Source organism: Nomascus leucogenys, chromosome 4 (genome assembly GCF_006542625.1).
Source record: "Nomascus leucogenys isolate Asia chromosome 4, Asia_NLE_v1, whole genome shotgun sequence".
Lineage (NCBI taxonomy): Eukaryota > Metazoa > Chordata > Mammalia > Primates > Hylobatidae > Nomascus > Nomascus leucogenys.
The window spans coordinates 120657365-120675361 of record NC_044384.1 but is presented as its reverse complement, the minus strand read 5'-3'; the positions used below and the strand labels follow the sequence as shown (position 1 = coordinate 120675361).

Below are 17997 nucleotides of genomic sequence, written 5' to 3'. Positions count from 1 at the left end.
ATAAGCACATGAAAAATGAGGTATCCATTCCCTCAAGCATTTATCCATTGAGTTGCAAATGTCCCAACCACACTTTTTAAGTTATTTAAAAACATATTTATTGAACAGTCACTCTATTGTACAAATAGGTCTCCTTCATTCTTTTTATTTTGGACCCACCAACCATGCCCACCTCCCCACCTCCCAGACCCCCACTACCCTTCCCACACTCTGGTAACAATGTTTCTAGTCTCTTCAATTGTTTTAATTTTTAGATCCCACAAATAACTGAAAACATGTGATGTTTGTCTTTCAGTGCCTTGCTTATTTCACTTAACATTACAATCTCCAGTTCCATCCATGTTTCAAATGACTGGATCTCATTCCTTTTTATGGCTGAGTAGTACTCCACTGTGTATAGGTACCATACTTTATTCATCTGCAGATGGACACTTAGGTTGCTCCTAAATCTTAGCTATTGTAAACAGTGCTACAACAAACATAGGAGTGCAGTTATCTCTTCCATATACTGATTTCCTTTTAGGTTGACTGACAAATCTATATAGCACCATAAATAGGTAAAATCATGTGTCAATTAAAAGTAAAACGCTATATAAAGGTACACATACAAATTACATGTGTGTATATTTATACACATACCTACTCCTCAACTTACAGTGGGGTTACATACCTGTGATCCCATCATAAATTGAAAGTATTGGCCAGGCATGGTGGCTCACGCCTATAATGCCAGCCCTTTGGGAGTCTGAGGCAGGTGGATCACAAGGTCAGGTGATGGAGACCATCCTGGCTAACATGTAACCTCTGTTGCTACTAAAAATACAAAAAAAAAAAAAAGCTTAGTGGCCGGCGCCTGCAGTCCCAGCTACTCGGGAGGATGAGGCAGGAGAATGGTGTGAACCTGAGGTGGAGCTTACAGTGAACCGTGATCATGCCACTGCACTCCAGCCTGGGCGACAGAGCAAGACTCCACCTCAGGGAGAGAAAAAAATTGTAAGCCCAAACGGCATTTATTACACCTAACCTACCAAATATCACAGCTTAGCCCAATCTACCTTAAATATGCTCAGAGACTTAGACTATAGTTGGGCAAAATCATCTAACAGGAAGCCTATTTTATAATAAAGTGTTGCATATCAGAATTTATTGAATACCATACATTACATCAAAATTGCAACAGTTTCTCACATTGTGAAGTTGAAAAATCCTTAGGTCTAAGCATTGTAAGTCTTAAAGACCATATCTTTATATATCTATATCTCCATCTATAGATATTATAGATGCACATAATCTTTAGTCAGCATTTGACCAGAAAATTCTAAATGTGAAGATATCAGAAACTATCACCTTAAAATATGATTTGGTTATCTATATTTGAAAAATGACTTTATAAATCCTCTTGATAATACAAAGGAAAAAATCTTCCCGTTGACTTAACAGAAAGAATAAAATACTTATAGAATATTCCTATTAAACTAACCTCAAATCTCTAAATGAGGATACAGGATTTTAAAATATTCCGTAATTTAGCCAGAACAGCATAGAAAGTTTTAACATATTCATAAAAATGCAAATGCATATTATATATACTTATATTTAATGATACATATTAACACTTTACTGAAGTGATTTTTATATTTCAACTTCATACAAAATGAAAAATTGCCTAAGATTTTTAAGTTTTTTCAAAACTGAGGACATGAAGAAAAAAATTCTCTTAATTATAAGATTTTTAGATCTGAGACATTTTCCCTACTCACATTGTAAGAAGATACACAGTGGAAACTAATTTCTAAGACATGATCTGATAGATTCTGGCGTGTAGACTCTGAGAAACCCGCAAAACTTGTTAGATTACACTTAAACACAAAAGAAATATTTCTTGAGTTACATAACTCAAGTAAAACTACAGGACCAGCGCACTATAAACTGAAAATCAAACTGAGCTTTTTTTCCTGTAAAAATGGAAGGTAGAGCCAAGTGTAGTTACATTTTCTTTCCAACTATCTTTCGTACTAATCAGTCCCTCGTTATAATTTTTCTAAGTCCGTTGCTGAGCATTTTATTAGAGAAATCACTCAAGAAGGTTATGTCCCAAGCATCAAGAACAGTGGAACACAATAGATGCTCAATAAATATATTGTTTAATGAATAGACTTCACATGGGAACTTGCCTATCTCTGATCATCTTCTTACACTTAAGAATTGTTAACTCACATGATAGACATGATTAGTACCAAACTAAACTGCCACAGTATTCTAGTCCACCTCAGTACACTTAAGTGTCAGCTCACCCCAGGTTGTACTGACAATCTCCATTCGGAATTAGGCAGGCGATATTACAGTTGACTAAAGCAAGCTCTGCTGTGGTACTTGCCAACATTTGAATTATCCCTACCCCTAAAAGAGTGAGGCACTACCATTTCTAGAACATCCTGCAAAGGGGGACACTTTCATAAGAAACAGCATAATCCAAGGACAGATTGCAGGAAAACTCTGACAATGGAGGTTTAGCCATCTGTAGTCACAACTGCAAATTGAGTTTGTTTTTTTTTTTCCATTCTGAACTAATGATTTGGCCAGCAGAACCAAAACTAGATAGCAACTTACAACACGAACTCTGCTAGATTTACGCAAGACAGAGGAGGTAGTTCCCTCAAAGGCAACATTAGGAGAGCCATCAAAATGTTCATCTCCCCTAACATGTCTTCCTTATTAAGCTGTCCTTATCCTGAGAATTCCCCACACAGATCACCACTCATAAGAAGTGGTGGCTCTCAGCTCTTCCTGCATGTCAAAAGCCAGATAAAAAGATGATTCTAGGTTTTTACTGCAGACCAACTCAATCACACTTTCAGGATGAGTAGTCATATTCTGTAAAACTACAGGTGGGATAATGGACAAAGAACCACGATGTCTTCAGGAAGCCACAATAAGCATATAAATTGCCCAAATTAAGTTCATGCCTTAATTTATTGATTCAGCAAAATATTTTTATGCATCTACTACGTGATAGCAACATTGTTGTATGTTTTCACAATCAACCCCATTAAACATCCAGTACCAGGGCTTGCTTCATGGGTGTGCAACCTGTGCAGCTGAACAAGGCCCTGCCCTGAGAAGGGCATGCTTGGTTTAATGCTCAGCTGTCAGGATCTTAAAACTCCGGGTAATTTTGAAACAAGGAGCCCCACATTTTTATTTTGCATGAGTTTTTGTACTAACCAGATTTGGAAGGGTTGAAACTCAAATATGACCCTAATGTGACACACTGTCCCCACCTTCATTTCCCCTGCAATCTACTGTATCATCGGGGAACTGTAATGCATCATCCCTATGCTAAAATTCATCAGCCACTTTCTCCAATGCATTGCATAATTTCTCACTGTGTCTCTCACCTCTAGCTTGACATAATCTTTTCCACCCCCCCCCCCAATATTGCTTTACTATTGTAACTGCCAAGATGGGGGAAGAAAATGTGTCATAAGAATATATGAAAAGGGTACTTACACTCAGGTGCCAGGAAATAAGTCCTGGGAAAGCTGAGAGGCTGACCTTCTAATTTTACATTGGAGTCAGACATAAAAATTGACTGTATTGGTTAAATGATATAAGTTAAAAGCTATAAATGGCTTACAAAAGATTGCATCATTCTCCATTCAGAGGAGGAAACAAGTACATATCTGGGGCCTCCAGGAGGAAATTGAACATGGGGCACCAAGAATGAAGGAGGTGGTAGAATATAGGTACAAGACACCAGGGATAAAAGCAGAGAAAATACTAGGAGGTAGGAATGTTAAATTCACTCTCATTAACCTTGAGCACCAGGGATGTCTTCAAGATGTGCAACCAGCACAGTCACACAAGCTCCTGAGCTGACAAGGGCCCCGTGCTTGGTAATGCTCCTACTGTTGCCATCTTGAAATTTTTAGTAGTTTCTGGAAAAGGAACCCCACATTTTTACTTTACATCAGGCTCTGCAAATTATGTAGCTTGTCCTACTTAGCACTGTGTAAAGTGGTTTTACATGTACTGTCCTATTTAGTCCCTGAAAATCCATGACATATCATTACTGTGATTTTTCTATTCATGAGGAAACAGGTATGGAGTGGTAATGTACTTTACCAAAAGGCACGCCACAAAGATGAAGCCAGAACTTTCATCTGGGTTTTTTCTGACTGCCAAGCCAGTGTGTTTTTAATGACAGTGATAGGCTGGCTTTCCAAGTAAAGACAGGAGCAGGTGGCTCAGTCAGCTAGACGGCAGGGGACATAAATAGGATTAGCAGAGGACAAGGTAAGAAGGTTGAGTAAATCAGATCACTGTAGTCCCTGAATGATTATAGACTCTTTCCTATGGGACAAGGGGAAACATGAGTGACATATTGAGAGTTGGACTTTAGGAAGTCTATTGTGAATAGTGTTAAGGTATTTTGTTAAGCAAACAAAAAGGCCATGGAGAAGATATCTGGAGCTCATAGTCCTTCAAATATGAGGTAACAGGATGAATAATGAAAGCTAATGTTTATCTAAGCGTTTACTCTGTGCCAGGCACTATTCTAAGCACTTTACAGTATTTAAGCATTATACCAGTCAATTCCCATCAAAGTTCTGTGAGGTAGGTAGTTTTTAAACATCCTCGTGTTATTGATGGAAAAATGAAAGGAAAGCAAGTTTCAGTAACTTGTTCATGGTCATGCAGCCAGTGAGCGGCAGAGGCATTATTAACTCTAGAATCAGTGATTTAATCTTCAATAAGAATGTTTAAAAGAAGTCATTAACTTAAAGGGTTCTAAAACACATATAAAAACTAAAAATACTATTAAAGAATGCTATTTTACAAAGGATCCAGGAGGATAGTTTTGGCAGATTTAAGAACCTATCGTAAAGGAAAGCCATTTAAGTCCTTTGGTTCTTGGCACAAAAACAAACGCAGATCAACAGAACAGATTGGAAAACTGAAATAGTTTTTAAAATTGTAACACATAAGACCCTTATAATAAAGTGTTAGAAGGAATTAATTAGAAAAACTTGATAATACTTTGAGGAAATGATCAGGTTAGATTCATACTTTGCATGGTACACTAAAATAAGCTCTACGTGGATTAAGGATTTAAATACAAAAAATTGAATGACAGTAAAGCCAGCAGGAGATGGAATAGAATATCAGGTTTATGAGAAAACAGTAACTTCAGCTTTGAAGCAGTGGAATAAATTATGAAGGAAAAGATTGACAATTTGAATACATAAAAAATTTAAAACCTCTGTGCAATGAAAAAACAGCAAGACTAAATACAAAGGACATTATCCTGAAGGCCATATTTGCATTCCATGCTACAAAGACAGGTTTAAAACCCAAACCATGTTACCCTTAATTCAAATTTATAAGGAAAAACATCAGATCTCAAAATATAAGTACTTAAAATATGAGAAAATGAATACACTGACAATCAGAAAAGAGAAATTGCTCAGCCTACCAACAATTAATAAATATGTGCAAAATAAACTTGAGATAGGATTTTACCTTCTAAATAACTCCCCATACCCCCCTTATCCTTATAACACCCAACGTTGTCAGAGTTAGATTGAACCTTGTGCACTCTTTCCTTACTGCTGGCATTGTAAATGTATACAGACTTAAAAATTAGTAATACAAAGCTAATCAGGCTGAAAGCTGCATGAGTTTTTTCAGTCAGCAATTAAATTTTGAGCACTTTATCTTCTGGAAATAATAGCAAAAGCAGATGTGAGCAAAAGATGGTCATCTGTTATTGTTTACAATAGCAAAATCCTGGAAACCTAAATGCCCCAAATTATGAGAATGGTTTTATAAATTATGAGAGGGACTACTTGTTTATAGAGGGCAAGCCATTTGAAGATTATTTCCAGGAGTTTGGTCCAAAGGGATGAGGAAAGAGGAAGTAGCTTGAGGGGAAAACAACATTAAGGAAAAACTGTCATTTCTTTCACTGAAGCCTTGGACATATTTATCAATTGGGGGGAACAGGATATTAGAGGAAATAAGAATGAAATCTTGAGAAAGGAGAGAGGGAGGGAGAGGGGGAGAAGGAAGAGAGTGGCGAGACTGGAGGTGCAAAGACCTCTGAGGCACAAAGAAGCCTCAAAGGCAAAGGTGGAAAAGTTTGCTTTGGAGACAAGGGATGTGACTTCCTCTGAGATAAAGATGAAGAAAGAAACATTTGAAGTGAAGAGAAGGAACTATTTGATCCTCTGAGAATTTCTGACTTACGTGAGTCTTTCTTGGTCTGGCAGAATCAGATACCCCTGACACCTGTGATGCTGTAATTCTATAACATTTTCACAGCATTTGTTCACTCCGCATTTAGTGTCATTTTCCAGCTGTGAATGAAAATGTGAGCAAAAGTGCCACCAGGGGGCAGGCTGGGCACTGGCAAAAGGACTTCAAAGAGACCATGAAAAGTCTTTTCCTTTCAGCCCAGGGGTCCATTCTTTGTTTTTGCAACAACAAATACTGCATCAAGTCTAGAGCAATTTCCTTAATGGTTGTATGTATGGATTTTGCTCCATAAACTCAAGTGTGCAAGAAATGTCACAGTACTGTACTTTATTTTCTCTAAATAAAATTAAATCCAACGGCAAGCCACCATCCTAGGCAAGGCTGAAAGTCACTCAGTCGTTATTACAGCTCCCACAGCGCCAAAGGATTCTGTAGAGATAATGAGGATCTTATTCAGTGCTCATATTTAGGTCATTGGTTCATCCAGCAACTAGTGAAATACCTATGACCTGAACCAACATGATGTCTTGGTACATGGTGACAGTGCTGTATCCTTATCTGTTAGGATACGGGCAGAAGTTCCAATGTCTGTAACACACGCGCACACACACACACCGATACCTCCTTAGGTTACCCAAAGCAGGGAAGCTGAGGATGATTCCTATCTGTAGAAATTCTGTCTCCTGCACCCTCCTCTGGCTTGAGGGAAATTTCTCCTGCTTCTCCCTGTGCCTGCCTCTTTGTCTCCTCTATGGTCTAATCATGGGCCAGCTTAGGCTACCAGAATATCTAGGAAGATAGACATCTTCAGAACACACAAACCTCAGGAGAAGGCACTGAAGCCCAGAGGCCCCGTCTAGTTCTTGGAATCAGGAAAGGAGAAAACACAAGATCAAAATGTACCCATACCCATATGTCTAAACTGTGTTGCCACATTTGCCACAAGGTTACTGTCCTTAAAACACCCACTTGACAGGTGTGACAGTATGAGACAGTTATCTTCTGGTAGATGACAGAGCTCAAGCATCCCTCAGTCGATACTGGGCCAATCCCAGAACTGCTGTCATGGAGGAGCAAAGATGAAGGGACAAACTCTCATCTTGAGGAGCTTCCAGTGACACACAGGCAATCAAGGACTGATTAATTTAGGTAAGAATTGGAAGCTAAAAGTCTGAAGGCCAGATCCCACTGACAAATGTATATTACACATTTCTAAATCATTTGCCAATATTGAAAACATTAAAAACAAAGGGTTCATGTAAGCATCTGTATATTATCTAGCTTCTCTTAAAAAAGGACCTGGCAACCCTGGCCTGCATTCCTGCATGGCAGTCATGATTAGGAGCTGAGTAGAGTTTGTTCCCTTTAGCTGGGACCAATACACCTCAGTGTATCACAGTCCCCATCACTCCCTACTATGTTATGTTCAGGTTCCTCTCATTTATGCTATTTGTCTAGCTTCTATACGTATTTGGGTTTGCAACTCGACTGAGTAAACCAAATCAGACAGAGTGGTAAGTGGCCCATAAGCATTAATTAAGCTTCTGCCTTTCCTCGATGTTCACCCTGATATATTTGGGAATTCAGAATTATTTCACGTAGACCTTACATGAACAGACACTAAAACAGACTTAAGTGATATACTTGGCTCATGTGCAAATGTTACACAGAAAGCCAGTGGCACTCCAGTACAGAGAATAGTATACTCATGCCTCACGTATGTGTGCAGAACAATAGATGTTCGTGAAATGCAGATTTAGCTGTGTTCCTTGGCCTCATTTCCCATGACTGTCATCGAGGGTGCCCAGTGGATCAGTCGGTCACAAGTGAACAAGTGTTTACTGTTGTGAGCTGTGGGTGGCCACTCCCATGAAAATTCCTCTGAGAGAACGTCTCATCCTAACCTCAGGCCCGTGAGCTCAGAGATGGTCTCATCCCTGACCTCAGGCCCGTGAGCTCAGCCTCAGCCTGTAGAAATGCCAGCTTCATTCTTCTCTATTTCAATTTTCAAGAGATAGGCTAAACTCAGAACCTATGCCCTAATAAATTAGAACAGTCCAACAGAAACAAGAGAGGGGGGAGGCTGTTAAGGAAAGAAAAAAAAACTTATAATGGAGGGCATCTGTACTTATCTGGCTTTTCTGGAGAGTTCAAGTTACTATGCATAAAACACTTATATCTATGAAAATGTTTAAAGACCACAAAATAATATATTAATCAGCAAATAAGCAAAGTAATAACAAATTTTATGCATTGAAAGATGCTATTAAATACAAAGGAAAACTCATCACGAACTTCCCCTTAAACATGTGCATGCAACAAGAATTTTATTGGAGCTTTTGTTGGTTGAAATTGTATAAATCCAGTGGAGTACATTTAGACAACAATTAACAATTGGAAAAGAGATGAACATAAAAGTGAGAAAAGTACTGAGTTGAGTATGCCCTGCCCTTCAGCTGAAGGAACACTCCAGCTTCTTCAGCAGATTGCTGAAGCTGGCCATAATTATATCAGAAGTACCTAAGTGGCTTCTTGACCCTTAGTTGCAGAATGGCATAAGAACAAAACTGATTACCATTAGAATGCATGACAAGTCATACATATCTCTACCTGACAGAATACTTAAGACAACATTTTATCCTTAGGTTTTAATAGTTTGGGGAAAGAGCACACGATATCTGCAAAACGCAGGACATTCATTAGTTAAGCATTCTTGAAATCTACATGCCAGCCACTATCCAAATAAGGGGAGCCTCTTAAGTCATATTTAGAACTATTTTCTTTAAAAGGCACTTTGATATTAGACTCTCTAAACAAATTTCAAAGTACAGCTTGAAAGTGAGTTGATAACTACTAGGAAACAGGATTTTTGAAGGATATACTATAAATTCTGTAGCATAAGGTTTTTGAACATTTTTTAAAGTGCTGCACTTTTAAAGACACAGGTGCTTTTAGTTCACAATCCAAAAATGAGTGAATATACTAATGTCAAAGACAATGACAAAATCAGAGTTCTGAAAAATACACCGAAGCTTTCAATTGTTGTGAACTCGTGAACATGTGCGCATGTGTGTATGCATATCCTATGAGTCCCTAAGAGATCAGGAGTCATATACAGAATTGCTGTTAGAGCGGCTAGAAATAAGTCCAGATACTAGACATGCAAAAAGACATTCAGGAAATAAATGGGGCAAGGAAAGAGACACTAAAACCCTCCCAAAAATCCAAAGCAGCAGCCTGTGTGGATGTCTTCACTGTGAGGTTTCTACGGAAGCACATCACCCTACTCAGATTATGCAGTCTCATCTTCAAGTGCCGTTAATCAGAAACCTGCCAGGGAGAATACTAAATTCTTGCTAAAGATATCTGGAATATCAAGTTGTATCACCAAACAATAAAACCCGTCAAGTAGATTTTAAGATTTATTTCCCCTCTACTAATTAAGGAGAAAGGAGCCTGTTATAAATGACTAATATTAGTCACAAATATGCAGGTCAGCAAATGAAAGAAAAGTTGAAATAACCATAAATGAATACGAAAAGACAGCTTGTTACTTTTTAAAAATGTAAATTTTGTTGGCATATTGTACTTATTTATGAAATATTGACAAAAGAGGAAATCTTCTACATCAGAATACCGAGTAATGATGGGGCAAAACAAACTAGTAGAATTTTCAATTACGTTCTCTGGGTCTAATATTTCCCATCTTATCTTTGCATTCTATCCTCAACTTCCTCATCCTCAATATCTGATCACTATGAGGCAGCTTCAGAAGAAGCAAAGATACAAACTTATTTCAGGAAGTTACTTTAGAAAGCAAAGTATAGGACTGGGTGCGGTGGCTCATGCCTATAATCCAAGCACTTTGGGAGGCCGAGGTGGGTGAATCATGAGGTCAGGGGTTTGAGACCAGCCTGGTCAACATGGTGAAACCCCATCTCTACTAAAAATACAAAAAATTAGCGGGGCGTAGTGGTGGGCAGCTGTAATCCCAGCAACTCAGGAGGCTGAGGCAGGAGCATCGGTTGAACCTAGGAGGCAGAGGTTGCAGTAAGCCAAGATTGTGCCACTGCACTCCAGCCCTGGCGACAGAGTGAGACTCCGTCTTAACAAAACAAAAGCAAAGTGTAACTCTACCACAATACCAGAAGCTTTCAGGGAAACTGAGGAAGCCTATTGAAAATCACTATGAACCACCACCACTAGCAATGTGTCTAAACTTAAAACCAATGCAGATACTGTGTGTATTGTAGCAAGGAGGGAGAGATGGGAAGGAATGACATATTGGACACAATACCTGGGAACATGTCATGAGAGAAAATAGTTTGCAAACTAATTGATTGAACATTGTTATAACCATGATCCTTAAAGAGTGGTACAAGAAGAAAATATTAAAACATTTTCATATTTAAAACTTTAAAATTCCTCCTTGTAAAAACTTTGTTACTTTAGAAATATAGCATGTAGATTTAATACATGTAGATAATTTTAAAATGGTAAAAACGTACCATCTTGGGATTAATGCTAATTTTTTTGTGGCCCTTGGGGGAATACATGGTTAAAACCTGGATAACTTTTTGTCTAGGTAAAGCACTCAAGGAAATCTGTGGCTTCATTGGATCAATTACTTCACTAAGGTATCTCATTTTAATATTATCTTGTTATTTTCACAAACATACATTAATTATAGAAAATTTTCAAATTGCAGAGAAATATAAAAAATCACCTACAACTTTATCTCTAAGAATATTTTGGCACCTCTTATGCACCCTTAAAGCATACACAGTATTTTATATGTACTTAAGTATGTATATTTAAGCATAAAATTTCGATATTAGTGTCATACTACAGTGGCTGTTTTAAACCCCTTCTTAAAATATGAATTATTTTGAAACACAATCTTGTCTGGACACTAGAAATTTATTTATGTACTAAAATTTAGCCAGTTCTCTATAGTTGAATAGTTTCTTCTGAAGTATTTGCTATTTTAAAATGCCTCTGAATGTCTTAGCTTCTTCCCCATATTTCTATAACTTTTTAATACACTTTTAGAAAAGGAATTGCTGAAAGAAAAATGAAACTAAGATATTTGATAGGTTTTATAAAGTTGCTTTTCAGAAAAATGGTACAAAATTTACCCATGAACAGCTTACAGGAGTCTCCTGATGCTCACCAACAGTAGACAACATCAACATTTAAAAGCTACAGTGATTTGTCAATTTGACTAGTGAAAAATATCCATTACCCAGTTTCCAGTGTGTTTCCTAACTCCTCCGGCCCAATTTACTCAGTACAGAAAGTCACATGTGTTGAGTTAGAAAAGTGCCTTAGGACTGACATGGAGGGCTTTGGATGCCAAAGAGACAAGATTCGATTGGTAAGATATGGTAAGATTTTGTCCTGTGAGACAGTGGTTCTCAAGGAAATGGTACAACATTCCTAGGGAATACCTAGGAAATTTGGGTAAATGCTTTGGATTTTCATGATTTTGAGGGGGTTGCTACTGGCATTTAGTAGGTGGAGACCAGAGGTATCGGCTGCCCTGCACTGTGCAGAGCAATCTTGAGTGACATTGAACTGTCCTATGTTTTACACAACTTTCAAATGTCCTAGTAGAAATGCATGAGGTAAGAAGCCTGGTTATAATTATTCAAGCACAAAACCTAACTGTTTTACATACCAATGCCAAATATTTTGTGGCCGTTTTTAATAGTTTTCTACTACCGTGTAAAGCAAGGGAAAATGATTTCTTCAGAGTATTCGCAAAAGTTGTGCTTTTCAAAAATTATGAACATCATTAATACCACACTGTTGCTGTTATTTTCATCACTAACATCACCTACTTATAATAGTCTGCATTCATAAAGAGCCTACATTCAGTGTGTTTCTAAGAGTATATGCAAGAATCTTATCACTTCCTTATGTATTCCAATACTGTCATGCTCAAGTATTTATATAATAAAACTTAAACTTTCATACTGTGTATAAAGTCTTATGTTGCCTTTTACAAAACTGTATAGGGAGGTCATGTATTTCATTGGTTTCATTTTAGGAGAGTAAAGGGTATATTATTCTCCTAAATATTATGTTTACTATAAATAGTGGTCATTGACTCTGACAGGGTTGAGAACTGTTGCTATATGGGACTAGGGGACAGGAAGTAAGTCAGAGACTTCCAGCAGAAGAGTGACATGATGAAGCAGAGATGGAGGTAAAGAGGGGCTGACAGTAAAGAAAATAAACTGGAAAAGGAGAGATGGCAGGAGGGCAGAGACCAGAAAAGAGACAAATACAATCTAGGTAGAGAAGTAATGAAGACCTAAGATATCATAATGAGTAAGAGTTAGAGGAGGATTTTTATGGAGGGCATCTCAAAAAGAGAAGTCACTGGAACTCGGTGATCCGGTATCACAGAATGTCATTGTATTGTTAGGCCACAGAGTGATTGTCTTCTCAAATAGTCTCACGTATGTGCACATACTTGCAAGCATACATATGCGCTTATATCCTCCAACTCTCCAGATTCATTACCAAATAATCCCTCTCCCCTTCTGCTGCCAAATGGAAGATTTATCACACCAGCGATTCTGAAATCTGACAGCTCAACCTGACATTAGTCTGAATCAGAGGGGCAAAGCCTTATTTATTTGTGATTCTCTATCCAAGATAAACCCTGAAATAAATTTCAAGTGTGCTTTAAGTACACTACAGGTTATAAATCATATACTTGCATTCTCATTCTACAGTAAGCATAAAACCACGTAAACTATGTATATACATAAATCTCCCTTCCCCCTTGCCAAATTCATGCACACACCCCGACTTGCAGGGAGAGAATGATAGGAAATTAAGAAACTCAGGACCAGTAATAATTTGTCTGCAGCATGCCTTTTTTCTATTCAGTAGCAACTATAACAAATGAAGTTGTTACTAGATCAGGCAAGGGGAAACCATGGTTGCAAATGGCAGAAAAGCATTTCCAAAATTAAGGGACGGAGAGTCCAAGATGGCTGACAGTAAAGAAAATAAACTGGATATTTACAGTATGATCATCCATTTTGGCAAATATTGGGGATAAAAGAGAATGAGAATTTTAAGATAAAAAGTGCATTACAGGCCAGGTGCGGTGGCTCATGCCTGTAATCTCAGCAATTTGGGAGGCCGAGGCAGGTGGATCACCTGAGATCAAAGCCTGGCCAACATGGTGAAACCCTATCTCGAAAAAAATACAAAAATTTAGCTAGGTATGATGGTGGGTGCCTGTGATCACAGCTACTCAGGAGACTGAGGGTGTGGGAATGGCTTGAACCTGGGAGGCGGAGGCTGCAGTGAGCAGAGATCATGCCATTGCACCCCAGCCCGGGTGACAGAGCAAGACTCCGTCTTGGAAAAAAAATGCATTATATTCTGTATTATCTGAGATTAGCTTATATATATCCATACTCAATTTCAATTTTTCTAAAAACAAACATAATGAGTCTATCTAGTTATTCTAATCCCTGTCAGTCCAACAGTACTGAGTAAGACACAAATATCACATTCTTCATTGTTTTTCTTAAACAATTTCTAGCTTAGTGAGAAAAATGGTGACCATATCTTTCTCAACTTGTAATTTCTTTCTCTACCCTACTAAAAAATGTCAGCCACATCCCATCAAAGCGAAAAAATGTTCCTCTAAACTTCACCACTAAATTTTCACATTGTCCAGTTCCTGTTTCTCTTCAAGGGTAACTTAACATCTGAAATGTATTCTTAAGCACTTTGCTATTTTGTGTGTGACAGAAATACAAGACACATCCCAAAGTCTATGCTAACTGCCTGAAATGGATATGGGCACAGATATAACACCATCCATCTCTCCCCATCTTTGCTACCTGATATAGGGTTTGATAATAGATGACAATACAGAATACACCTCTTATGTTACAGGTTAGGAGGTCTGAGCCATGAACAAACAGAAAATGACCTGAAGCTAAAAAGACATGCTGCCAAGTGAGGCAATCAGTGACCATGACTTAAAGGCTATGCTCTGCCGTCTTCCTTCTAGTTAGACTGGGGCAAAAATCCCAAGCTTTCTGCCATGGAAGACAATGCTCCATGACCCCCTCCCTCTGCCTGTTACTCTTCTCACCTCCCATCACTGCTTCTTTGCACCCCTGTGATCTTTGAATCACATTCTCCTCTCTCGAGCCTGAGTTCTCATGCTGTGATTCTTCCTGGGATCCACTTCTTTACAATTGTCCCCTGACTGGCATCTGCTTATTGTTCAAAACTCAGCTCTAGTATCACACATTGGGGTAGATACCCTTTCTCTCTACTTTCACTGCAAACAGTTAATTTCCATTCAGGTACTTGTTGGTTACCTCGCGATTGTCTCTTTACTCATTGTCTCTGGGAATATTGAGTTTCTCAAGGGCAGAGACACGTCCTTTTGATGTTTGTATTTCCAGTGCATAGTATAGTGGACGCTCAACAAATGTTTGTCACTTACCTGAGTAGGGAGTTTTTTGTTTGTCTTCTAAAGGGCAAATAGGCTATGGACCACGAAAATTGCCAAAAACAAAAATCACTTTTCCCCTGAGGGTAAGGAGAGGTTTGCAAGTCAGAGCTTTACTAACCAGCGTCATAAAGTCAGCTGTGCTGACTTGAATCCCACTCAAGAGGTAGGAAATTGCCTGATTTTGATGGTGCTAGCCCATAAGAACTTGCACTCTACATGTCATGGCCACGTAATCCCCAGTGGAGCTCCCATGGGTTCACTTTCAACATGCATTATGTTCATATATCTGGAAAGTGGGATCAAGTAGTGTTACTCACGAGACTCCATAGTTCTTGGAAATCTGGATTAGAGGCAGGATTATAACTGGCAGGGCCGTGCTAGGAGTAGATGAGGCACAAGCAGTCCCTGGAGTCTGGGGCCTCTCCTCACACTGTATCATCAGCCCTGACAGCTGTGTTTGAAGACACTTCCAAGCACATTTTCGATGATCAGCTGAAACCCACTGCTAGCATCTCTTTTCTCTTTTATGTAATCCCCTTGGGTGTAAGACATAGGGCCTTTGTTGAAGACAGAAGGTCTCACGCTTACAGAAAGTATCAGATTTAGACTTCTAACATTATTTCCAAGTAAGGTGATGCAACAGACAGATGCAGTAGCAGAGTTGAAATAAGTAGTCATTCGTCACACAACTTTAACCTTGTGTCCCATGACCAGATGGCACTTCCTGAAGTACACTGTGAGCCAGAACTTCTAACAAACTATCTTAGGAACAACCTAATTGTTTTGGGTGTGTGTGTCAACCACGTTAATTTGTTAAATGTAAAAAATGTCTACAACTGCTTGGCCTGTCATTACTTTTTAATGAACTAGAAGACACTTCTCTAGATAAGAGGGCCTAGCAAGCACAGAATTATTTATAGGATCAACAGATAATGTGCACTGAATCTACTTCATCAAAAAGAAAAATACCATTTGCTTATTACTTACCAAATTAAGTTTTGCCCAGAACTCGGGTCCTTCTTCCATCTCTCTGAGGCTCGGTGGAATGTACCAAAAGCAAATATTGGCATATTCAGGCTGAGAATTAGAAAAAATATAAAGTTGTTTGTTATCCTAAGATTTATCTTGGAATGCAATTACTTTTAGCTAGTTTCTTCAAGAGTTATGTGTATAAAATTTTAACATATCAGAATCTTACAGAGTAACAATCCCTTCTGCCTTCTGCTAACATCCGATTTAAAAATTTTCTTCTCCATGGTATGCACCTAGCAGGTTCTCTTTCATCTTAAAAAATGTGCAAAGATCAGGAAAAAACAGTAAAGTTTGAAGCTGACTCAACCCAGCTCTGATCGTCAGTTAGTGCCTGCTTACATACATGCTCAGAGATGCCTTGGATCCTCTCTCTCCAACACTGATCCTTAAGTTATTTGCTATACCATCATAGGTTTCCAATAATTATTTTTCTTAAGGCAGCCAAAGTTGGCCCCTACACCTGGCAAATGCAAAAGCTTTGATTACCTGTGAGTTGATAGCAGCATGACATGCTTGGGCTTCGCTAACCAGCACTACTATGACCCTAGCCAATACTGCTTTTGAAAAAAGAGCATCACCTTGACTCCCAGCTCTCAAATATCAGTAAAAGTGCGAATTAGCTAGGAGACATATTCAAAATGTAGATTCTGAGTTCCTATGTTCAAAATGCCCAATGTCTAAGTCCATCCTAGAAAAGGCTAAAGAATTGGCATTTTATGAAGCATGTCAATTGATTCTGAAGTGGGCAGTTTATGTTCTACACTAAGTAATCATAACCCAGTTATCTTCCCTGCCAGTCTGTTTTTCTATCAGACATGACTTGCTTAAACATGGGACTTGTATTCTAACAGGCTTTAGCCCAGCCTTTGTCACACAGACGAGGCTTTGTCCTCACTGGACAAAAACATAGGAAATGCGATGACCAAAAGACTTGCACTCAATGACTAGGAGATTTGGGACATTATGTTGGGGGTTCACAAATTAGACATATAGAATTGTATTCAGGAAAGACTGTGTCATATGCATCTTCCTCATTTGATGCTTCACACTGACAATATTTGAACTGATTTTCATTTTCTGCCATAAACAGTTTGTAATAACCAATGTTATCCATCAATTATGTTCCAGTATATAAAGTTTCAAAGCATTTCATCAAGAGGAAAGACCCATCATCTCATATCTTAAAATCAAGACTGGTGAGACATACATATTTATATATGTATATGTATGTTTTGATTTTAGTGGATTTTAAATCATAAGTGAATGCCCAGAAACATTCTCAGTTCAACGAGATAAGTTCTTCATCTTATCCTTTCATCTCGGAAATTGTTAATATTCTTACTGGACTTGACAAGAAAAAAGCTATAAATCTTCAAAATAAAGAGTAGTTAAAAATAAAACACTAATTCAACTCAATTTTCATATTTATGAGACTACAATCATTCTTACAAATCTACACAATTTATACCTGGATTTCTGATGTATTGAAAGTAATGGCAAAAACTGCAATTACTTTTGCAGCAACCTAATATAATAATTGATTTATCTAGGATAGACTGTACTGAACTCCCAAATTCTTTGAGCATTTAATGTGAACACTTTTTTTCAAATGAAGTAACTATACCTGACTAGAAAGTATAAGAAAAATATTGTAATTATCTGTCACTAGATTGTGTTATGTCAGTTATTGATTTATTGCCTCTCAGCCAGAAATCTACCCTTTTTTGAGTGTCCTAAAATAATGTAGGTGGACTCTGCAGATATTTCTCCCTTGACATCTTGTCCAGTCTTAGACTTTGTCAGCAGAGGGTGCTGGAGAGACACTGGAGAAGGAAGGAATGCCTTCCTGGTGTGGTGTGCTCACTTCATGGGTCTCCTACAGAATCTGTGGTTCTTTTCAGCAGCACTGGTGACCAGAAACTTGAGCACACCCCCACCTGTCTACCCCAATAGCTTCCCCCCGGTACACCCCTTTCAGGTGGCATCACAGCAGAAAGGCAGCAAATGGAGGGCCCATAAATGGCTTTTCCTGGCATACTCCTCTCAGGTGGTTTCATAGGAGAGAGATGCCAGCCTAGGCACCTTGCCTTGAATGACTTCTCTGGCACTCCTTCTAGGTAGCTTGCAGTGATTTCCAAGTTGTGGCATGGCCCCTGTGTATGGCTTCCCTCAGCTCAGCACTCAAGACTAGATTTCTAGTGAGTACC

General features: G+C 38.4%; 1 protein-coding gene across 1 annotated transcript in view; it reads right to left on the bottom strand.

Annotated features, from left to right (window-relative positions):
• Positions 1-17997, bottom strand: part of GADL1 (glutamate decarboxylase like 1) — a 169762-nt gene that overhangs the window by 37909 nt on the left and 113856 nt on the right. The window contains exon 14 of the mRNA XM_003256803.2: positions 15746-15835. Coding sequence (XP_003256851.1) covers positions 15746-15835 — 90 coding nt within the window. The remainder of the gene's footprint in view (positions 1-15745; positions 15836-17997) is intronic.